At 35.0% G+C, this 24,854-nt stretch overlaps 2 protein-coding genes across 3 annotated transcripts in view; one reads left to right on the top strand and one right to left on the bottom strand.

Annotated features, from left to right (window-relative positions):
* The window catches only part of LOC114251264 (lissencephaly-1 homolog), a 34,911-nt gene extending 25,518 nt beyond the window's left edge, over positions 1 to 9,393 (bottom strand). Inside the window, exons 1-2 of one of the 2 annotated variants that reach the window (XM_028185473.2) lie at positions 9,102 to 9,393; positions 7,491 to 7,632 (exon numbers count right to left, since the gene is read on the bottom strand). In XM_028185473.2, the coding sequence (XP_028041274.1) occupies positions 7,491 to 7,528 (38 nt within the window). In that variant the 5' untranslated portion in view covers positions 7,529 to 7,632; positions 9,102 to 9,393. Of the gene's footprint in view, positions 1 to 7,490; positions 7,633 to 8,620; positions 8,921 to 9,101 lie in introns of those variants that run through there. The other variant, XM_089729518.1, reaches the window with a different exon arrangement.
* A 1,754-nt stretch (positions 9,394 to 11,147) lies between these two features.
* The window catches only part of Slmap (Sarcolemma associated protein), a 33,904-nt gene continuing 20,197 nt past the window's right edge, over positions 11,148 to 24,854 (top strand). The window contains exons 1-4 of the mRNA XM_028185474.2: positions 11,148 to 11,811; positions 17,418 to 17,534; positions 20,819 to 20,950; positions 22,808 to 22,942. Of these exons, the coding sequence (XP_028041275.2) occupies positions 11,620 to 11,811; positions 17,418 to 17,534; positions 20,819 to 20,950; positions 22,808 to 22,942 (576 nt within the window). The 5' untranslated portion in view covers positions 11,148 to 11,619. The remainder of the gene's footprint in view (positions 11,812 to 17,417; positions 17,535 to 20,818; positions 20,951 to 22,807; positions 22,943 to 24,854) is intronic.

The following is a 24,854-nucleotide window of genomic DNA, read 5'->3' as shown; positions in this document are numbered from 1 at the left end:
TACCCATGCGGACTCACAAGAGGTCCTACCACCAGTATATATTTAGACAAAATTGCTACTAATTCAGCAGTGGATCCTAGTATAAACATTCGGTCCACCTAGTAGCGGACCGATTTTCATGGAAAGACTTACATACGCGTGGTCGCGATCCTCAGTAATTAGAGAACGATACAGAAAAAGACGAATTCTGTGTAAGTCTATAAATGTGTTGTAAGAATATGCAAGCATCAAAATTTGTTTCTTGAAAGGTGTCTTAGGATCAAATTAAGATCATGATATTTTCAGGTAGTTTCTTAGTAAATATGAATAATTCAAAGAAAAAAGTAGGTACTGAACTTGAAAATCAATGAATTTTAAACAATCTCTACTTACTGGTATAATTGGTATATTCCAGCATAGTTCTTGCTAGTTCAAGCTTAGTATGATAGTGAGCAAGATCACAAATACACGTAGATTTTACGCAGAAACAGAATTTGGAAATACGTTTTGAAAAATAATTCCGTTATTTCAAAAACAACAAAAAAAACCTTTACAATAACATGATACCAGTTGTCCAATATTACAACGGTTACAAGAAACCAGTGTTCTTTTGCGTCTACACGGATAACACGTAACAACGTATCATTTACATGCGCAAACGTGACGAGAATTATGAACGATGAATCTACTGTTAGCTACCGTATTACACAATACATATATTCCGCGTTGTTAAGAACGAAACAAAGAAACTTAATGTTTTTAGCGAACCAAACCCACAATATTATTATGATCGTCGGAGTATTAATAAATTATGTCTTTAATATAAAAGCATCTATTATAAAAGAATTTCAAACAGAAGAACAAAACAAGCAATCTTCGAATACCAAATCAAATGTCTTTCACACAAATCATACCGTAAATCTGGAGCCCGTGAATGTGATATCGTAATAACTAGACCCTACATGGCGATCCAATAAATGTATATAAATAATCATGTATTTATCATACGACAAAAATTGCTAAAATATTTTAAGAAAACCTTGAGTTAGTGAACAAGGGGCCTTATTCTGAAGGGGGTGGAATTATTAAGCGATATTATGTCTTTAGTCAAAGGTTTAAGGTCGATTATATAGGGCCAAGAATCTAGAGGGGATGATGCCGCCTACGAGGCATGTATTGATCGCCCTCGCTAGGCGCCGACTGGGGAGCTACGTCAGAGCTTACTGCGTCATACCAATTTATTTTCTATTGGTATGTTAGGCCTTTTCTGCTTTGCAAGAATGCACAAATTAAACACATGATGGTCAATAACATTTTCTTTATATTTCAATTATAGGCTTTAAGCAGAGAATGAAACAGTTCTAGTTGATTATTGTATATACTTAGTCTGGCCATAAATACTGTTACAATTAAAAATAAACATAATATTACATTTGAATTTGGAATCTGTCATTTTTATATGATTGCTCATTGTGTTTTCTCATTTTGGCGCCAATACATTGTACAATATTTTGCGATATTAAAATGGAGTGGGGTGATAAAGAGAACCGAATCGCTGTGATTGCATTACACAAAGTAGGTATGGAGCCAAATACAATTTTTAAAACTCTCCATATGCTTGGTATTAGTAAAATGTTTGTGTACCGGGCTATTAATAGGTGCATTGAGACCTCCTCTGTTTGTGACAGAAAAAGATCTGGCCGTCCACGTAGTGTTCGTACGAAAAAGGTGGTCAAAGCAGTAAGGGAAAGAATTCGAAGAAATCCTGTCCGAACAAAAGATTTTATCTCGGGAGATGAAGATAGCACCTAGAACCATGTCGCGTATTTTAAAAGATGACTTAGGACTTGTAGCCTATAAGAGACGTACTGGTCATTTCTTAACTGATAATTTTCTTATTATTGATTTGTTGGAAGTCTAAAAATACGTTATGAATATCAATTTATAAGGTACTAGTCAATCTCTGCCACGCTTTACAGCGTTGTGACTATTATTTTTATGTTTGAAAAATACCCATTTGTAGCAACGATTCGTACGTAGGTATGTCGATAGTGCTATAACAAAAACTTCTCAATACCAACGATTACTGCATAAAGTTTCAATCCAATTAAACCACTTAAAACAATATTATGACAAAAAAATATGGATAGACCAGCTCATGGCTCACCTGAACTGGTAAATGGCAACGGCAGCTCATAGAAACCAACACGAAAATGGCGCTGTTTCTTTGAGATATTCAGTCGAAGTGTTATTGGATTGGATAAGATTTTCCCAAACTGTCTTTTAGCAGAAAGAACCGCAGCGATAACAAGAACGCCTTATTTACGAGACAAGAAGTGTCGGGGAAGTTAACCAAGTTGATAAAGTATTAAATATAAATAATACAGTCATATCAGTACAGTCCGAAAATAACTATGGTTACAATAAAAAACAACATCATTATTTTTTAATTTATGCTCGTCTGCCTACACGGACAAAAAAAACCTGTCATTCAAATTTGAATTTTTACTTTTTTCTCCGTTACTTTTTTGTTTCATGTTTGTGTGACTTACAAATCTATTATCAAAATCGTTATGATTTAAAAATGGAGTTGGATTATAAAGCTAACTGAATTATATACTACTAAATTACAAACAAACGTAAGCATGTATTATAGGAGGTACAGTAGATATATTATTCGATCCGTTTGGTATTAGTTTTAGTAGGATTTAGTAGGAATAATGTAATATCAACTGTCGAAAAAGAAATACACACGGTTGACCAACCAACATACGAATAAGCAAAATGACCGAGTTTGTGCTCAAAGCTCCACAGAGGCTTCTTAATTAGTCAGTAGGATAATAATGACATGGGCATTATGCGGCTTCAGTGAGTTTGGTAGGGTGTTAGCTGTTACGAAGTGACTCAGCATTTGTATTTTTTTTTGTGAAAAATGTTTCAAAACATAAATTGACACGAATCTTAAGAAGTTTGTAGAATAAGTTGAATTTTTAAAATAGTGTACTGAATTGATATGGAATGTCGTTAATTTTGAAGCAAGAAAGATTAGGTTCTTGTTTTCTTTATTTTGTAAGTTATTTCTCTTCTATTATAATTTTAATTCATTTAGAATTTTTAGTCGCGTTTTCTTGTAATAATAGGTGTAAACATGTATGAACCATTTACTACTCATTTAATAATATTTTTAACGTTTTAATCTTTGTGGATACTAAAATAATTGGGACTGGGGCACTTCAAGGAAGCTATGTTCGCACGCTATTATGTCGTGATTAAGAGCCCGCCGGCTGTTATCATTTGGTATTCTCTGGTTTGACCTGACCAGGTGCGAGATTTTGTTAAAATTCACATGAATGACCAAAATTATAAACGAGAAAAACAGACCAGCTGCAATACGGTGAACCCGTTTGCTGTTCATCAAAGAAGGGAAATTGGATCGATAAAGTCAACAGTCTTTTTATAGACCACTAAAGTGAACGGGGACATTTCAATTAAACTGTAGTCTCCTACAATAATGTTCAAGCCAAGTCAATATACTTACAAATAGTTTAATTAAGTTAAGTATGTTTTCGCATACATAATAAAATGACCTTAAAATCCAATTTGTAGTAGACGCTGAAGTATTTTTATGAAGATGAGCTTTGAATTAGAATTAAAAAGTGCTTTCTGCGACATGAACACTTGACATCGCCTTACAATTTATATTGAATTAGTGATTGAATTCATACGTGAATTATAAACTAAACAAAGTTAGTGATCTACAGACGTACATATGAATTAAGTGAAAATTATTGGCGAGTTTAACAAATTATCAGAAGAAAACTAAGAGCAATAAAACAGGAAATAAAGTGAATGCGGCTGGATGATTAACATCGGCTTGGAATGGACGGCATTCCTGACGTTCCAAGCTACAAGTCGTTTAGCGGATGGGCAACGGGTCTTGAACCTTACAAGCGCTTACGAGATTGCAATACAGAGCAATGGTACTTACTTCATGCGGAAAATTGTTTATACAATTTTAAAAGCCTAAAGATGCGCTCACGACAATAAATAAATTGTTAATATGGTAATTTGTTTGAATATTACCTCATATGTGTAACGCGATGGTAATCTGGTATTAGTATGAATTTTGACGACAGTGATAGCACGATGATTCACGAATCTCGTATTTGCTTGTTAGTAGTGCCGAAAATCGTACAATATCTTCTAGGAATTGCCATAAGCCGAAAGACTCAAGGTCAACTAGAACCTGCTCAACTAAACTGAGACACGCAGTTTATTTTTAAAACGGTCCGTAAATTTATCTCGGAGCATCGTGAACTGACGAGTTAAATTAAGGTTACAGGCAAGTCAAAAGAAATTTTAATACTAGCCGAACTAGACAAATTAAAGAGCACTTTCTCACGTTTATGTTTCATAACAAGATTATGATCTTGATCGATTACAGTTAACAAACCGGGTGTCGTGACGTAATCAGCTTTGGCTGTTTCTGATGCCCATTCAAATGCTGGAGCAACTCTCGACACGACCTCGTTCTTACAAAGCCAATGGGGGGTCTCGTGAAGTTAGTGTTGTTTAAAAGATTCTTATCGTTATTATGCACTGGCCATTTCGTTTTTTTTTTGCAATTGGTGTTGACGTATTTTATCATTCATACATAGACAACAGAGGATAATGATTGCAAAACTGGTGCTTGTTTTTTTTCAATGGTGCCGTATGCATAAAAGTAATGCATGTTTCTGTTATGAGACTGTACTAGTCTACCAGTAGTACTAGTACTAGTTTATTATAATAATTTTTACTAGCTATCAGTCACCTGGATTCAGAATGGTCAGCTATCGACACGAATATTTTATGCGATTAACGCAATCTTTTACGTTAAGAGCTTTAGAGTTCATCCACTCAGACTCAGCGAAACATTTGACTTTGTTATATGTAATTATAAATTTTCATTGTTTTTTTTTTTTTTTAATTATAGTCCTTTTCGTTGACCAAAAAACAGTGGCGTGGTGAGCCCATCCATCGACCCACTAATAAATAATGCTATGAAAGCCAAATGACAATGAGCAAACCCAAATTTAGAAGTTATAATTAAACTATGATAATCTCGTTTGTTTAACGATTTTTATAGTGTTGTTACATAATCATGTAGACATTTACAATCATCTGTTTGCACTTGTATAACAATAGCGTGTGAAAAACGTGACCACGCTCTGAATGGAGGTACCTGCGAAATGGACATTTCCTTTCACTTCAGGCGAGGTGAATTCAAAGGGTAAAGGAGCATTAGGGAATTTTAGGTCATGAGTTCACGGTCGGTACAATACAATCAGAATTGTTATAAAAATATTTATTTTGAAGCATCAAAGAACCCGAATACAGTTATAATAGATTCGTGACTTACTGTTTTAATAAAGCTAATTGTAGTACAAGTGGTCTTGCAAAAGTCGTAGTCATAATAAAAACCGTTAGTAGACTCGAGTTTAAAATTAGTGCTTTATTTATCCATTTTATGAGTTCCGACAGTAATCATTACACTTTTAATATCTTTATTTTAATCTAGATAGACCGATAGCCCTATCGGTTTCTATATATTAAAATAAAGAAATCAATCGGTATCATGAGAAGTCGTGGTTATTGTGTTAGTTATATTGTGTGAAACATATTGCTTTTTGGGTATCTAGGTAGCTAACGCTAAAAGCAAGGATTACAATTGTTATCAACGGCAGGCGCCGGTGGCTCTGCGAGGTCAACGACACCTCGGTTCGAGACCAACTGTCACTTTCAAAAGGTCGGCAGGTACACAACATGGCTTCTAAAGCACCATAGCTTCGGGCGTTTACCTGTTCACCCTTCCTATAACGATTTCTTTTCCAATTAACTACAACAACTAACATGATATTTTAATGAAACACGCATAAAGAAAGTATATTAATATGCAAGTGAGCTATTAATTTGAAGAAAGAGCCAGTCATTTATTAAAAAAATTGCCATATTCTTAGTAGGTAAGGATTGTTTTTATTTGCTGATATGATTACTATGAAGTGATTTCGAAAGTCTAGTAACGTCTGTTTGGGAGAAGTCGGACAAACAAAAAAAAAACCTGTGCATTATTTTCTTAGTGAATCAGTACGGTACAAGGACGTTTACCGCAAATAATTTTATACTCTATATCCGCATCTTTTTGTGAAAGTATCACCATCTTATGCGAAAATAACAGTAACCGTGTCAATTATTTTATTTTTATTTTTTGTAAAATTATGTTTTTAAAACCTACCGCCGGGTTACGTTGTTAATTTTTCTTTCACCCTCATTTAGCAAAAAGTTTACAACAAATCTGTTTTTTTTTCTGTTTTCTGTATTTTAGCTGGAAATTTTCATTTTGCATTTGACGTATTCAGTTGATATGACTTTCATTGATAAGCAAATTATTATTTCACGCTGTTTAAATTGTTCAGAAATATATATTTTTAATACCTATTCACTCTACGTTACATTTAATTGCAAGTAGCATTTAATTTTGAAACTTGAAACTTGTAGTATTTCCGGTTACACGGAGCTTAAAGTAAATTGACGTTAATTACCCGAATTAATTTATAAATTTATTAAGTCATGTGAATCTTTAAGGAGAACACTTTGGCAGTCACGCATTCAGTTTTAGTTTTAAGTTATAATTTGAGATCTAAGATTCTTTAAGAGATATAATTTAAGATTGGTTATAACTACTTTTACGGATTAATGTTGCGATTGTCATTTTCAATTAATTATTTCCGATTATACGAATACTTTACAATTTTCGTGACCACGGACAAAAGATTAAACTGTAAATGTAGTTTTGATTACGACTTTTTTTGTTGAAATTGAAAAAAGTTTTTTTTAGGTTATTTAGAGCCATCATTTTTTCAGTTTGTTTTGAGGTCTTTCAGTAGAAAAGGCTTCTATCATTCGAAAATATTCTTTCATCATCTAAGTTTAATAAGATAAAGATAGGTAGTTTTAATTTAGAGCACAATCCGATAATTTTTTTTCTGCCATATCTAGTAACCTCGAGGGGTTATTCTAGATTCGCCGAATTAGCAGGTGAGCTCACGGGCTCAAACCTAACGACGTTGCTAATACGAACCCTAGCAAGAGCCGTGCTTCACAGAATCTACCACCAGATCGGAAACACTACTCACTGAGAAGATCCGGCGAAAAACTCAGTGGGTTGTGTCTGTGGGTTAATTTACTCGCCGAGCCCTGCATCGCAAGCGACTGGTTCGACGAGAACGATGACCGGTGCTCGGGGTACCTAAAAGCACCATTAGTGGATCGGAAGGATCGGAAATGATGTGTTATGGGGGACGTTGACTGCTTTCCATTCAGTCCGCAGGATCGGAGGTACAATTCGAGAAAATCTATGAAAACACCTTATTCGATTGTTGCTGTTAAGAATAGTATTATTATTCTTTGGCTTCGAAGACAGGATCGCAAGTACAAGCCTATATTTTGTGACAAATTTGCTATATACTCACAGCTCCTCTCGTTGCCGTTGAGACAACACCATTTTCATTGTGGTCGGTTGATGCTTGAGGCGGCTCGCACGTGAGGTTCACTGCTCTAAAGTCTTACTTGTTCACGCAGGCGACGGCGGAAATTCCGTTGCCATTATCACACCTGTAGCCAAACATAATGAATAAGATTTTAGATACCACTGCAATGCCTATTTCTGCCATAAAGCAGCAATGTGTTTCAGATTGAAGAGTGGGGCAGTCGCTGTACTGTTAAAACTGAGAGCTTAGAACTATTGTTTTAAAGTGGGTGGATAGATTAGGCTAAAACTAGGTCTTCTCGCCTTGGTCATGTTTTTATATTCCTCTCCCTAAGGTCAATCACAATGTCAAATTATAATTACTATGCTTATTTTGCTCTTTACATCTCTCTATGCATTACAATTCTTTATTGACATCACAGGGAATAGGCACTCTTTACTTCTCCCATACTAAATGTATTACTGTTATTTTTAACACAGGACAATGCTAGCTATTTTTTTGTAAAAGTTTCTAAGATTGTTGTACTGAAACTTTTGATTGAATTTGCTTTTCTAAAATGGTTTTGTACAATTGACCTACATCTTTAATCTTTATACATTATAAATTATAATAGAATAATTTGACATATTTTTCACCAAAGAAATTATATTCAATTTAAGATTTTGTGAAACATTTTTAATATTATATTTCAATTTAAAAAAAGCATTCATCAAGGATCATTCACAGTACAACCTTTTTATTACTTTAACCAGAGAATGAAAAGATGGTTTATTAAAAATGTTTGTTTTGTATGACTTGGTTAACATTGTAGATTTACAGATATTATAAATAATGATGTGTATTTGGTATTCCATAAACACCTTAATTTGCAATAAAAACATAAAACCCAAGTGTTTTTTAATACCTATATGTAAATTATTGTTTCGTAACAATTGTATTCTTGTATTCTTTCATTTATAGTTTAAACTTTAAAACAATCAATTTAACACTCTCTAGTTTGTCAAGAGGTATTATTTATTTTAATATTTTACCGATAAACAAAATTTCATGTCATCGCAAACATTTTTAAGTCACTGTATATAATATTGAAATGAGCATAACCCTGGCATTACCTCAACTCTGTTTATTGGATATGTTCAGACTTTAAAATTGTAATCCTAATCCTGTATTTAAATAAATTTAAAGAGTACAAGAATAAAAGCTAAAGTTGGTATAACACTGTAATGTATTTTATTTTCCTAGTCAGTTTCGTAATGATTTAGCTTTTAAATGCGCAAAACAAATTCTGCATTTGAAATTACACAGGGATGAACTGCAAAATGAGTCAGAAATCAAATGTCAAAACCAGCGGATTGCTGTCAATTGCCACATCAACTACGCTTTGTCGAACGTAATATCTGAATAAACTACGCATATGTATTTATATGAATGGCCATTTACAAAGTATTCATTGCTTCAAGACATTGCTAAATAGTCGCAAAATAATCATAAGAACGGCCATATTGAACGTCTGTCGTGGTACAGGATTTCCACTCTATAATGAAACACAACTGTTCTAATTAGAAATCGTTAGTGGTAAATATTAATACTTACAGAACACAAAAAATCACTTGCTTTTACACTACAGTTTAATTTTATTTGATTTAACACACACAGTAAACGCACTTCACACAAGACTCGAGGCAGAAAACCGTTTTCGTTGCACGCAAATGCAATGGTTTTCGTCAAAATCCTACCAACTCTGTGACTGAATGAACTGAATGAACTAATTTAACATCAGTTTCGATTTTTGTATTTTGTAAGCTGGCAAAGTAATTTTATTTGCACCTTAAAGACAAAATCGAAACTAGCAACCCGCCATCTTGTGTAACGTCATTTTTGACAATTTGAAGTAATGTTGCTATAAAAAAATTAGTCAGAAAAATTGAATGACCCATTTCTAAAGTTTTATTTTAACCTAAGTTGTTGTATTATATATATTACAGTGATTATATGATAACACAATACACACAAAAACTCAACACATTTTCCAAACATAGTAATTAATTTAAATGCATTAGTAAATCTAGTAGTTTAACTTTCTGAATATGTTTCACATACACGTAAATATTCCGAAATCGAAAAGCGAACATAATTGATGAATGATCCCACATGTCACTTGAACCTTGAGCAAAATTGAGCCCATACTTCAGCTCATTTATAATTTAGTTGCTTTATGTGCTGTTTTCATCGTTTTGATTATGTTATTGTAGTAGAAATTAATAAATGCTCTGTCAAATATCGAATTTTCGAAAACTGTTCATTTAATAGATAAAATTATGTAAATTAGGCATACTAGGCAAAATGAACAGGTGCTCAGTGTAATCGTTTAATGTTGCGATTATGTCCATGCCCAACATCTCAGTATGAAATCAAACCTGTAACGTGTTTATCTGCGTTAGTATTGCTATCAGACGACCGTATGAATCAGTCATGAATTGTAGCTTGAAAGGCGGAACAACCATATAAACAATATACTTGACGAAATATTTATACTCTGTGATATTTACTTCAAAAAATAATAGCAAATTTTAAAATCTTACTATCTATCCTTTAATCTATGCAGATAAAATAGTAGAGGTAACTACTTTGTTTTTTTTAAATACATGATGATGGTTTATCATAATCTAACTACATAAATATATTACACATTAAACATACTTGGTATTACCCAAGGAAACGTATTTTAAAATAATTTAGTGAAAGATTCAATAACTTAAAAAGTTAAACCGAAAATGATTTATTTATTCTTAATTAAGCTGATAGCCTTGAGAGGCTAGGTCAGCGTAACCCGAATGTGTGGGTGAGCTCTCGGGGCTCAAACTAGGAGGCGTGTCTAGCACTGGCTCTAGCAAGAGCAGGGCTTCGCAGAATCTACCACCGGATCGGAAATGCGACCCACTGAGAGAAACTTAGTTAGCTGTGTCTATGGGACAGTTTACTCGCCGAACCCTTCGTCGGAACCGACGGATTCGACTAGAACGGCGACCGGTGTTTGAAGTACTTAAAAGCACCGTTAGTGGATCGGGAGGATCCAAAATGACGTGTTTAGAGCGACGTCGACTGCTTACCATTTGATCCGCAGCATCGTATATGTAATTTCCGGCGGCCACGACAAGAGGGTTTTCGTGTCGTGCCGCCTTCTTAAAATGGCGCACCAATGCCGACTTACTGATGGAGTCAAGCTCCAGGTCATCATGGAAATCCACGTTCCTCATGAACCACGGTACTCCAACCTAACGGCTATCCTGCAAAAACGGGATTGAATAACTTGAAAGGGTTTCAAATTGATGCGGGCCGCGTGAGCGAACCCCACACTTGCATAGGTCGTGACCGGGCGTATGCAGGTTTTGAATTTGTAGAGTGTCACTTTATTACGAAGGGACAATTTACTTCGCTTGCTAATCATCGAATAGACCGAAAATGATTTAAAGTTCACACCCACATATTGCGGAATTGTTAATAATGATCATAGTGAAAAATAATATCAGGTGATATTTAGTATTTTAAACCCCTACGACATCGACTAGGCTGTAGCGAATGATTTTTATGATCATCAGTCTCTTTGAAAAGCGTAGAATCGATTAAATTAATTCGGTCTTCCTAGTTCAACAAAACAAATGACCGATTTATTCGCCCATTTCGTAAGTTCCTCATTCAAACCATAATTTAGAAAAACGCCTTGCTTAAAGGAGAGGATAATTTTTAGTAATTGTATTAAATCGGACATCAATACCCAGTCTGTTTTATTTATTCGCGTTTATATCGAGTGCTGTATTTTGTGTAACAAATTTAATTGGAATGTTGAAGTGCTGTCGTGTGGTCGAAACGAAAAGGAAAGGAATCAAGTTTCATAAATAAAGATGTTTGCATAATTGCTATGGTATTTACAACTTCAAGAAGTATTGCTTTTAGAGATTGCTTTAAACATATCCACCAAAATGGCAGTGTTTAAATGTTGTCACCTTTCACCTAATAACAAGTGATTATTACTTGGAATCAGCCGTTTACTTACTGTGGTAAATCTGCCTCAACGAAGCACGAATGCTGGCTTTGAAGACCTTAATGTGCCATGGTGATAGCAAAGAGTAAAAAAGTGAAACCACAAATGTACACAATTAAAAAGAATATGGATTACAACTGGACAAATGTGCCTGAACAGTCGAAAAAGCAAGATGCTGGAGTTCCAAGGGCAATCCTAACGCCTCATGCGAATTCTTTACCCTTTGAAGAACGACATGTGACAGTGGATGAAACAGTCAGAGTAAGTATGAGTTTATCTACATTCATTCTTGACAGGATTATTGATTTACTTGTTACAACTTACGTGTAAAATATTCGAATGGCTAAATGCATTCATTAAGTCCATTAATAAATCTTAACTAATTCAGGTTTGATTTATATTTTCTATTTAAAAAAAATCTAAGGTTTCAATGTAATATTTAATAGAAACGATTGATTTTCATGTTCCTGCTCTGAGTGTTGCTAAGGTAGATTTTTCTCTTATATTTACGTATGATTTCACTAAAGAAGCAGCTATGGGCTAATGTGGAAGATGCATAGGTGTAGGTGTGCTTCTATCGGTTAATGTGACTAAGCTGGGGTTCTATCTTTTGATCTATTTTTTCTAAGTACTTTTTATTAAGTAAGTTCAAGAATAATTTTCACAATATCTTAATTAAATGGCATAATTATGATTGCATAATTGTCATTAAATGGCATAATTATGATTGTATTGTAAGCCTGTAATAATCTATATCTATACTAATATTATAAAGAGGAAAGATTTGTTTGTTTGTTTGTTTCGAATAGGCTCCGAAACTACTGGACCGATTTGAAAAATTCTTTTTCCATTAGAAGCCGACATTGTTCCTGATGAACATAGGCTACTTTTTTTAATTTTTTTTTTTTTTTTTTTTTTTTTGGTTTCATTTGTGTTTTAATGTTTCCGAAGCGAAGCGAGGGCGGGTCGCTAGTGTAATATATTTATGTAAGGACTACATATAACCCATCAATACAATTATTCAATTGAGATATCGACTTTATATCCCAAAGTCGTTCTGGTAACCACTTAACATAAAAGAGGTCTTGAGTATAAAAGTTCAAAGTACAGATTTGTATGTCTTAAAAAACAATTCCTTAGTTATTGAGATCATAACTGTTATCATGGATTCAAGATCTTTTATCAGATAAACAGAAGAGTCTAAGGTAGGTATTCTATATGAGATTGGCATAAAACATGTTAGTTACATTATTTTTCTGATGGTTAAGATTAAATACTTTTGGCTTTTATCATTTTGGATTTAGAAATCAACAGAGATCCTGTCATCAAACATTCTTAGCTACTCACTTAATTCTTAGTGAATATCTGTGACCTTGCTCGTTCACGAAGCCCGCTATAGAAAGCAGAGTATTATATACACTTGACATTGGCGAAATCTAAAAGGAAACGCCATAAACCTAAGAGATAGAATAGATTGGATTTAGAATTTTGTTGTATATAATTAATGACAAAATAAACAAATGTGATGTTAAATAAAATCAAATTATAGTATAGTAAACCCATTAAAAAAAACCTTACAAATATTGCAAGTATTAAAAGTTATTGACAACATCTAAATAGGGTAGTTTAATGTTTGATTTCAAATTGACAGTCAAAATATGGATAATTTCAGTTCATATAATCAATCAGTTTCAGTTTCACTAAATATGAAAATAACAATACTTAATTATGTGTAGATCTAATTTTTAAATTATTAAGGAGAACATCAATCAAAGTAAAGTAGGGATCTCTCTGAAAAATGTATCTAAATGAGGTAATTTTTTAGGATATTAATATATCATGCTTCATCATTAAATCATTCAATGATTGGTTGCCAGATTGAAACAATTATTCAGATTATATTTGAATTAACTGAATTGTTGGTGCATTTTTAATCATTTGAAGAGTATAGGAGAATAAAAACTGAAATCTTAAATGTTTCCATTGATAGCCTTGAGTCAAAATCACTAAGATTGACACTGTAAATGCTCAGCTACTTTACTCACACAGTAGTATATCATTATCTGATATTATAACATAACTATTCCTGTTACTGTTTCTGTACTCTCAAAGTGTATGTAACACTGCATTTGAAATAGTATATAACAATAGGAATAAATGTGTATGATGTAGTTTTTGAAGAGACATAAAAAGTCATGAACAAATTGCTCAATACATTTTTGCATTATCTGGCTGCGGTCAATATTCTAAGCCTCTTGAGACAGATACTACATGGTAGTTCAGACTATGAATAGCTAATTATAAAACCACCCAATTATTTTAATAATATTTAACTTTGAAATTATGTAATTATGAGTCTAAATCAATTTTAATTCAGAAGAGCAAACAAAATAATGGTGTTGCAACAGGTTGTAAAGTACTAAAAACAGTGTGATTGGTATAAAAGGAATTTAGGGTTTCATCAATATTTAATGCACTGCATGCAATGTAGTGTAATTAATAACAATTGCCATGAAGGGTTCACGATTTCCTGTCACATGGGGCAGTTTGTCAGCTGTTTGTGCTTTAGATTGTGTGGGTTCATGAAATATTAACCAGTGGCTGTGGGTTTTTTTTATTGCTTAAATGGGTGGATGAGCTCATAGCCCACCTGGTGTTAAGTGGTTATTGGAGCCCATAGACATCTACAACGTAAATGCGCGACCCACCTTGAGATATAAGTTCTAAGGTCTCAAGTATAGTTACAACGGCTGCCCCACCCTTCAAACTGAAACCCATTACTGCTTCACGGCAGAAATAGGCGGAGTGGTGGTACCTACCCGGGCGGACTCACAAGAGGTCCTACCACCAGTAATTACGCAAATTATAATTTTCCGCGTTTGATTTTTATTACACGATGTTATTCCTTCATGGTGGAAGTCAATTGTGAACATTTGTTGAGTACGTATTTCATTAGAAAAATTGGTACCAGCCTGGGATTCGAACACCGGTGCATCTTTCAACACGAACGCACCGGACTATCCTTTAGGCTACGACGACGTAAAAATGTGCGACAATCATGTTCAATGACCGTGTTAAACTCACTAACTGTTGGTAACTCTGCTTTTGCTGTTGAAGACGAAAATATATATATACCTGGGACAAACAGTCCGGTTAGTTAAGTCCAACTTCGAGAGGGAGGTCAGGGGGCGGATCCAACTCTGTATTTATTATTCTTCATAATTTCCTTGTCGAGAACGGATATCTTACACCTTGTATAAATTTACAAAGTAACACGGATTCGACCTTGCGGTTGCGCTATCCATAGATGATCTGATGATTTGCAAATATTTTACGAATAGTACTATAATAGTAGTAAACAAGTAAATAGTAGAGGGGGAAGAAGTCGACCGAAGAAGATTACTGGTGGTAAGACCTCTTGTGAGTCCGCGCGTTTAGGTACCACCACCCTGCCTATTTCTGCAGTGAAGCAGTATTGCGTTTCGGTTTGAAGGGTGAGGCAGCCGTTGTAATTATACTTGAGACCTTAGAACTTACATCTCAAGGTGGGTGGCACATTTACGTCGTAGATGTCTATGGGCTCCAGTAACCACTTAACACCAGGTGGGCTGTGAGCTCGTTCACCTATCTAAGAAATAAAAAAGAAGACATCGCTGGAGTGTGTGAATGACGATATGAGAGCGAGAGGAGTGAGTGTTGAGCTGACGGCTGATAGCAGGGAATGGAAGAGAAAAATTTGCTGTGCCGACCTTACCTAGTGGGATAAGATGAAGAAAAAAAGGGTAGACAGTGGGGCTCTTACGAGGTGGACGGACGACCTGCTAAAGGTCGCGGGAATCCGCTGGATGCAGGTTGGGCTAGAACGGTAATTGTGGCGAAACTCGAAGGGGACGTAAATGCCGCAGTGAGCGGCTATGGGCAGTTGAAAAAAAAAACAAGTCAACCAAGTCTTCATTCTACGTACGTTAAAAGATATAATTAAATTACATGTTAAGTGATGAATTTCGACATTAGTGTAGATCCTACTATCTTTTAAATTAAAAGTTTTAATACATTGTTATTTATAGAAAAAAAAAGATCATTGAACAAGTGTTTGGTAAATTCGAAACGTCCGCATTGTTTCCTATTCTTCTTTAACAAACGCGCATACCATTGTAATCAGTCCCGATCTTTTTTAAAACGATCCTAAGAATGCGACAACGCTCTTGAGTAAATTTCAAAAGGTATCGTTGAATAAAAACTGTTTAGTATTTCCATTGTCGTCGCGTCCATTGCATTTATCCATAATTTACTTTGTATGCTACTCGACGTTCTGTCTGCCTGCTACTGTTGACGTAAAATCCAACTTGTTCAGATGCCTCAAATTCTAATAAAACATATGAGCGTATTCTTCTATGCTTCATTAGAATATTTTTGTATAATGTTTATTTGTCTACTTATCAACTGTGCACATAATAGGTCATAATAGTTTGTGATCATTATAATTGACGTAAAGGAATAATAGTCTTTGTGACGAGTTCCTTATCTCACCTGGTTGATGTCACGGATTGTTTGTTTTGCTTATGTCGTATAAACTTGGATTCCTTTTCGACACAATGTCATATACATAGATCGAAGTGTAAATGTAGTAGTCATTTGGCATCGTTTGTCACTAAAGATATTGAGAATACAAAAATTATACTGAACCATTTTTAATTGGCATTATTGCATTGCATTCGATTCATGTAAGTTCTTTCAAATGTCTTATAAACTATCAAAGACCTTCTGCAGTTTTCTTTGTTGTATCTGATCGTATTTATAAAGAAGATATGAATTACTCGTTGAATCTTGAGTCATCGTGACCCCGGGTGCTTGAGATGGCAATTGCGCAGTGGCAATTAAATCAAATTATACTATTTCTGACATCGCATCTGTACAACCAACAGCGTCAGTAAGGAAGTTGTTGTATCTCCTTATCTCATACAGGAAGGTGCTATAACATTCAAATGATTGTACAAATGGAAAGCTATGAACATAAGTACCATAAATGTATTCAATTGTTTTTTTTTCTTTTTCAACTGATTTAGTGTTCTTTCGAATCTATTTCTGATTTGAAGTTATAATTGTACAAAATATTTAAACTTCATTGTTCCACAGCGTTATAATTTAATGTGCTCGTATGATAATAACGTGTAATAACATCACATGCATCGCTAAAGTAAATAGTTTTAATATCTGAGTCATGAACGCAAATATGAATTGATTACGAAGCTAATTTATAACTATAAACCAGACGCCACTCATCTAATTAGTTACATAACGTTTACTAGTTTAATAGTAAATATATACATACTATAGTATAATAGTAATGTTTCTGAGATTCGGGCCTCTAAAGGAATTATCACTATGATAATAAATTTGTTTGATTAGACGGAAACTGCGATACTTTAAGACAAATAGTTTTTTTGTATGGAAACTATCGACATCTTTTAGCGGATGCCCCTAAACTTATAAATATTGTTAAAGTTAAGACATTTAATTATTGTGTAAACTAAACACAGAAAAAAAATACATCATGCAAGTCATTATTTGTTATAAAGCTGATTAAATTTTATCAATTAGTGGTTTCTGAAAATTTACATAATCCTTCATTATGAATAAAGTATAGGATAGGTAATATGTTACTGCCATCTATAGAAGCAATGAGAAACTAATCGGCCATCTAGAGGCCGACACCCGTAAACATTTTTGTCGAGTGCTTGATTTGCTTATCTATAACTTAGTTTATGTGTATTATCTATGGAAATTAGAGTTTCGACTGTTTGTATTGTACAAATCTGTCTTATAATTATTTTATTTATATTAATTGTTTTATGAATATTCTGCAGATTGGACGTAATGTCTACCGTGCAGCGGCGAGTCCTACTAACGCCATATTCGAATGTCGGGTTCTGTCGAGGCAGCATGCCACACTGTACTACGAAAAGGGACACTTTTACCTTGTGGTAAGTTGATGATCGTGATAATAACATAACATAATGAAGCCTAAAAAAACGAACTACAATTTCATATTTGACATTAAATTCTCTAGAAGTGTTGGACATGTTGTTCTTTAATTGTTTATTTTTATTATACATACGGAATATGGTAAGAATGTAAACAACATCTTTAACTTAGTAGTGCAATGTGTACCAATTGTTTTTTTTTTAAATATTGGTACTGTTCTCTGTTTGCACGGCTTAAAGGACAGAATCCAGGGCCAGAATCATGCTATAATTCCTATCCGTCAGCTCAATCACGCGTTTAGTTCAATAAAAATTCAATAGGATTTTCGCTTTTGACATCACGACTGTGCGAACGTTGTGAAAACTGTTACAGTTATGATAGCATAAAAGTTATGCACGTTACGACATTGAAGTCATCAATTCATTCTACATTTGAAATTATGAGTGGGCCTTGTACCACTTATACGTGCTATAGTTCTGTAACGGACTACTCTCACTGATTCCGCCCACGGCCAATAATTATTCTAATCATGTCATTTCAATAATGTATGGTTAGTTGATGTTTTCATTAATTCCTTATTTTATTGTCTTTAAAACGTTAAACCTCACTCAATTGTGGGATCGTAAGGTTTATATTTCATCATAGTTATTACCTTTTGGAATTTGCTTTTAGAAACCCTTATCTTAATCTAAGCAAGCAGTTGCTTACATAATCATAGACATATATTTACTTTGTCTTTGTACTGTGCCTTGTATCAAGTTTTGTTTGTGGGGAAGTCAAGAAAACTTTAGTTACGTATTATGTTTCAAAATACGATATAGGTATACAACTGCCGCTTTAACCGATGGCCAGCACTGACCATCTGGTGTCTGCTATGTCATTGCCTTTGTTGGTAAAATGTGTCAATTATGACGTTTAAAATATTATGGCAAGACCGGTTGGTTGTGCGATAAAATTGTCTAATTGTTGAATTATTCACGGTACGCTAAGAGGCCTTTTATTTCGTAAAGTTATAGTAACATGCATATAATTAGCATGATTCTAGCGGAAGGCTAACAGTTACAAAAGGAGATGATATGTATAAAATGCTTCCTGGCTTTAAGTGATGATTACCTCAATTTTCGAAAGGTCAATTTTTGAACGTGTTAATACATATTATGATCTAAAACGATGTTTGACTTTTTGAGATTAAAATATAATTTAGAAATCGAATACAGTGTAAGCTTAGTCAATTCGCTTGTTCAATGTTACAAAATTAATTATGATATGCAAAAAAAAAAAAACAAGACATTTTCTTAAGATTTGATTGTGAATAAAATTCTAATTTATATGCATTATTTGCACAACCGGTCGAAGTTTTGTACAAGACATGGTCAAGCAAATTCGTAAAATTGACCTTAATATTCGATGAAAAAATTTTGAATGCGAATTATATTACAATATTGAAATAATCAAATATCAAATTTAGGCAGCGGCTCGGCATTGCTGATGTCCATGATCAGACAGTGATCACTCACGATCAGATGGGATTTTTTCAGTCTTTTTTTTTATTGCTTGGATGGGTGGACGAGCTCACAGCCCACCTGATGTTAAGTGGTTACTGGAGCCCATAGACATCTACAACGTAAATGCGCCACCCACTTTGAGATATAAGTTCTAAGATCTCAGTATAGTTACAACGGCTACCCCACTCTTCAAATCGAAACGCATTACTGCTTCACGGCAGAAATAGGCAGGGCGGTGGTACCTGTCCGTACGAACTCACAAGAAGTCCTACCACCAGTGCTTACGCAAATTATAATTTTGCGGGTTTCACTTTTATTACACGATGTTATTCCTTCACCGTGGAAGTCAATCGTTAACATTTGTTGAGTACGTAATTCATTAGAAAAATTGATACCCGCCTGGGATTCGAACACAGGTGCATCGCTCAACACGAATGCACCGGACGTCTTATCTCTTAGGCCACGACGACTTCTAACTTCTTTCAGTCTTCTTTCAGACTTCTTTCAGTCTGTCTACAAAAATATAATTATATATATTATGTGATAAAATACTCGTTGCTTAGTTTTTCGTGAGCGTATAATAGTGATAATATACAACAGGTCCGACAATTCGTATTACAAAATGAATTAATTGGTTTTAAACATTATTATTATAAAACACATTTGCGACTTGTATTTAGCGCAGTGTATAATGAAAATACGTCTATATATAAAACATTAGCACATTTTATGAACGTTGATTTGTAAATGTTCAAGCGAGTTCACGGCCGCGAGTCCACACGGTAGTTAGGCGTTTAAGGAAATTCAGAGATTCCATAACGTGAAAGGAGAGCATCGCCCGCCATCGGAGCAGAGTTCATCCATACTACCTGGAGCCACTGCGGTCATCCACAGTGCGTTTCCAGAGGTCTTTTTTGCCACGTACCATCCGGCTATGGAATGAGCTCCCCTCCACGGTGTTTCCCGAGCGCTATGACATGTCCTTCTTCAAACGAGGCTTGTGGAGAGTATTAAGCAGTAGGCAGCGGCTTGGCTCTGCTCCTGGCATTGCTGAAGTCCATGGGCGACGGTAACCACTTACCATCAGGTGGGCCGTACGCTCGTCTGCCTACAAAGGCAATAAAAAAAAAAGGAGACATGAGTTCGAAGTCAGATATAAGTCAATTCTAATATATTTTTATTCGTGGAAGGGCGTCTTCTGAGACCGCACTACTCTACCTCTTTCTGCCGCGAAGGAGTAATGCGTTCCGATTTGAAGGATAAGGCAACTGTTGTGCTATAGAACCGAGATTTATAACTTAGGTCTCAAGGTGAATGACAGTATTTACGTTGCTGATGTCTATGGTCTCAGGTATTCAATCGGCGAAGCCTTAAAAAAAATCATATCTCTTTGTCAAAAATCGCATTAAAAGCTCATCCAAGAATAAAACTCGAAATTTCCAAGGATATCTATTCATTTAATTAAATGTAAATGATTAAATCGATGCACTTTAAAATTCAATATGACATTATTTATAGGTATAGGCATATTTATAGGCATAGGCGGGAGGCAGAAGCTTGGCTCTGCCCCTGGCATTGCTGAAGTCCACGGGCGACGGTCACCACTGATCATCAGGTGGGCCGTATGCTCGACTACCTACAAGGGCACTTTTTTTTTTAATTTTTTTTTTTATTGTATTTATAAAAACAAGTCACGTTGAAATGAAATGTTGCCATAATAAAAAAAAAAACAAAAACATTGGTTCGCATCGCTCCGACATCCGCGCGTCTGTTTTTAGGACAACAAGAGCAGTAATGGCACTTTCATCAATAACAACCGCTGCAACGAACACGAACCGAACGAGGTGTTCTCCGGTGACGTCGTCCAGTTCGGAATACCGGTCGTCGAGAACATTAGCAACTCTGAAAAGGTAATTAAATTTTTTCGATTTAACCACTACATAGAAAAAAAAAATATATGACCGATGCCTCCAATGAACACTACGCTAACTCCAAATTCGTAGGTTTACAGGAGGAGCGTTTAAACGAAAAAAAGTTGGTATTTATTATTCCAGATATATTTATGGTTTTTTCTTGTGTAACTAGCTGATTTACTCTTGCTTCGAAACCCATCAATAATGATTTGTAATACTTTTAAAATAGTGAAGCGATTTGCGTGAAAAACGAAAATTTCAAAATTTTGACTTAGAGTAGTGTTCATTGGACGCATCGATGTGATGTTTACATCCAAATTTAATAACCCTTTTTAAGCGAATTTGCAGTGAAGAAATATGAGAATATGAGTACATGTATTATATTATCATAGTTGAAGACGCACACTTTATACGAATTATTTAAAAACATGTTTTTTATTTAACGCAAGCACAAGTGTATCTATCTTGGTGCCTAAAGTATTTTTTTTCCTCTTTGTAACTCTCAATTATAAAACTTTTTAGTACATATATTGTTATATAGCTGAGCGTATATACTAGATTAGGTCATATCTAATTTATTTACAGAAAAACACTAGCAGATGATGTTAAGATAATATTTCTTAATGAGGTATTGATATTGATAGTATAAAATTAATATAGGTATTAAATATAAGGTTGGTATTAATATTGATTTCAACACCTCATGTGGCTTTTAAAGGCAACGAACACACTTTTTATTAAAATTCTGCTCATTAATTAAAATAGAGTGAATAAGATTACATAAGAGTTGTTATAGGACTTTTATTTTTTGACATCTTAATAATAGAATAAGAGTTTTGTGTATTTTAATATTATTATTATTATTAGTTGGACGGGTGAGCTAGCTCACGGCCCACCTTGTGCTAAGTAGTTAGGTTAGGCCCATAGAAAACAAAACGTGAATGAGACTTTTCAATGTCTGTAAGTAATTATGCAAACTAATTTGTTGCGACTGTTGGTACTGTTCTTTCGTGTTGATAGTCATTTATGAACATGGCTTAAGTACGTATTTCATTGGAACAATTGGTACTTGCCTGCCGGTTTCGTATACCAGTGTAGTCACATCGCTCGATATAAGCAGACCAGACGCGTTATCCTGGAGTTTACTGGTGGTTATACTGGTGGTAGAACCTCTTGAGTCCGCACGGGTAGATACCACCGCCCTGTCTATTTCTGCCGTGAAGCAGTAATGCCTTTCGGTTTGAAGGGTGGGGCTGCCGTTGTAACTATACTGAGACCTTAAAACTTAGATCTCAAGGTGGATCGCGCATTTACGTTGTAGATGTCTATGGGTTCCAGTAACCACTTAACACCAGCTGTGAGTTCATTCAGCCATCTAAGCAATAAATAAATAAAAAACCTGACTTTCGAACTTGATTACTATAGGTATTTAAATGTAATTATCGCTAATCATGCACTTGCAGTTAAAACAAAAAATCGTAATAAACCGTTAATTTCACAATGTTTAATATCGGCATTCCTTTTTTTTATTAGCCTTATAGGCTTTCAGCATTCGGCCCACCTAGTGGTGAGCAGACGTCAGCAATACCAGGAGCACAGCCAAGACGTCGCCCACCATACCATAAGAAGCTTCATTTTGTTATTTCATATTGAGTCCGAGAGAAATCAATTAAAACAGACGGTCGTTGCAGACGAAACGTGTTTGAGCGGATCCATAACTTACAGATGACTATTTTTAGACAAATGAAGTACCATGAAGCTATCGGACGTTACGGAAGTTTCCAGACCGAGGAGAAAATCGAAAACCTATCAGCTATGATAAGATTTAATGTTTTATTTGCCATTCGTTTGCAGAATACGTTTCCACCGGTCATCGCTCATCTAAAGCTTTTTCATCCGGACGACGAGGAGGCGAAGCTTTCGTACAATCCCACCATGATCACGCCGCTGCACCTCAAGGAGTTGTACCAACTTAACAATTTCGTGCAGGTTCGTTTTGTGTTTTACATATTATAATGTTGAAACTTGACTGTTTAAAAGTCTGCGTATTCTGGTGGTAGGACCTCTTGTGAGTCCGCACGGGTAGGTACCACCACCCTGCCTATTTCTGCCGTGAAGCCGTAATGCGTTTCGGTTTGAAGGGCGGGGCAGCCGTTGTGACTATGCTGAGACCTTAGAACTTATATCTCAAGATGGGTGGCGCATTTACGTTGTGGATGTCTATGGGCTCCAGTAACCACTTAACACCAGGTGGGCTGTGAGCTCTTCCACACTTCTAAGCAATAAAAAAAATTACAACCACTTTTATGGTTTGATGATCACAGACGACCACCACGGAAATCGAGCAGTATTCCTAACATCGAAAATAATATCGAAGGGCTGTTTGGGTTAAGCGACATCTTTGCGTTATAGGAGAGCCATTTAAAGTGTAAAATTTGGAAAAAATATCAGAGTTTCAAATGTCATAACAAAAAAACTTCTTCAGCTATTTGAATGGAATTGACTAAATTGAAATTCAATTAATAACATTGAACTGGTGATGATAATACCAGATAAAATGGACCTTTAATTACAAAGACGCTTAAACCAGATAGCCATTCATCCTTCGATATAATGACATTGTAAAACACAACGCGTGATTAAACTTTAAAACTAGTCTTAATTATGTCTTCGATTCGCGAAAACCGAAAAAACTTCAATATCCTTTTCGTTAAATTTAGAATTTAAATTAACATTATTATAATAAATGTGGACACGTATCACGACGGCCAGCAGGGTCTATCGAGAAACTTGTTGTTCAGGGTAGGGTCAATGGTAAGAGATCTCGTGGACGAATCCCCATGCGCTGGACTGATTAGGTGAAAGAACTTACTGAAACCCCACTTAACGAGTGTGTGCGCCAGACTTCAGTTCGCAAATTATGGAAAACATCTGTCAAGCAAGAATTCCACATGACCACGACTGCTCTGCCAAGAGCAACCGATTATGATTATGATAATAAATAAATTGTGGATTGTAATATTTTTACGAGAATATAAGGTATAATCACATAACCTCTTACTTTTGCTCTCCACGGATAAGATTTCAAGGAATCCCTTTTAAGTGGATTGTGAATAGTGATCCGTATTTGGGTTGATCTGACGGCATCGCTGAGCTGAATCCGGACTTCCTGTTGCGATACCTAACATGGAGAGTTGTACCATACAATAATCATGCCTTAATAAACATACAATCCGACTTGGCTGTGTGATCCCGTGATGACACTCTTTCTTTAGGCGGTCGCTGAGATAATATTCGTCAATCACATTCTTTAAAGAAGTCGAAAATAAAGACTCATGTTCTGTTTAATATCTTCCTTCATCATCATCATCATCATCAGCCTATAACAGTCCACTGCTGGACATAGGCTTCTCCAATTGCTCGCTACTGAGCACGATCCTCGGCTTCTCTCTTATCTCTTTTCTCCATCTTCGTTAATAAACAAAAAAAAAGCCGCAAAATATTCGTTCGTACTAAAACTGTAGTTCGATTTAAATATCCTATATAATCTATGCCAGAAATATAGATAAATAAAAGATATGTGGATAGTAAGTACTACCTAAACAAAGAGGTTATTGGAGGATGTTAGGGTAATATTTCTACCTATCGTCACTGTTCATCACTGCCCCGTTATATTTATAATAGACATATCTTGAGTTATCATAAGTGCTGTTTTCATTGCGGCGGAAGCGCCATGGTCACGTGTAGACCATTGGCTAATGTATTTGGAGCAAACGAATATCTTAGGCTTATCTATTCCGCCTTTTAGTGCACTCGAATTCGATGTCTCGCCAATTGGACAGTATGTTCAGTGTGATTAGTGCGAGTTTTTTTACTTTTCGATCGCGTAAACGTTACGAGT

The sequence above is a fragment of the Bombyx mandarina genome, chromosome 08, assembly GCF_030267445.1.
Source record: "Bombyx mandarina strain Sakado chromosome 08, ASM3026744v2".
In the NCBI taxonomy this organism is placed as follows: domain Eukaryota; kingdom Metazoa; phylum Arthropoda; class Insecta; order Lepidoptera; family Bombycidae; genus Bombyx; species Bombyx mandarina.
Note: the sequence above shows the minus strand (reverse complement) of the source record. Positions and strands in the feature narration are given on the sequence as shown.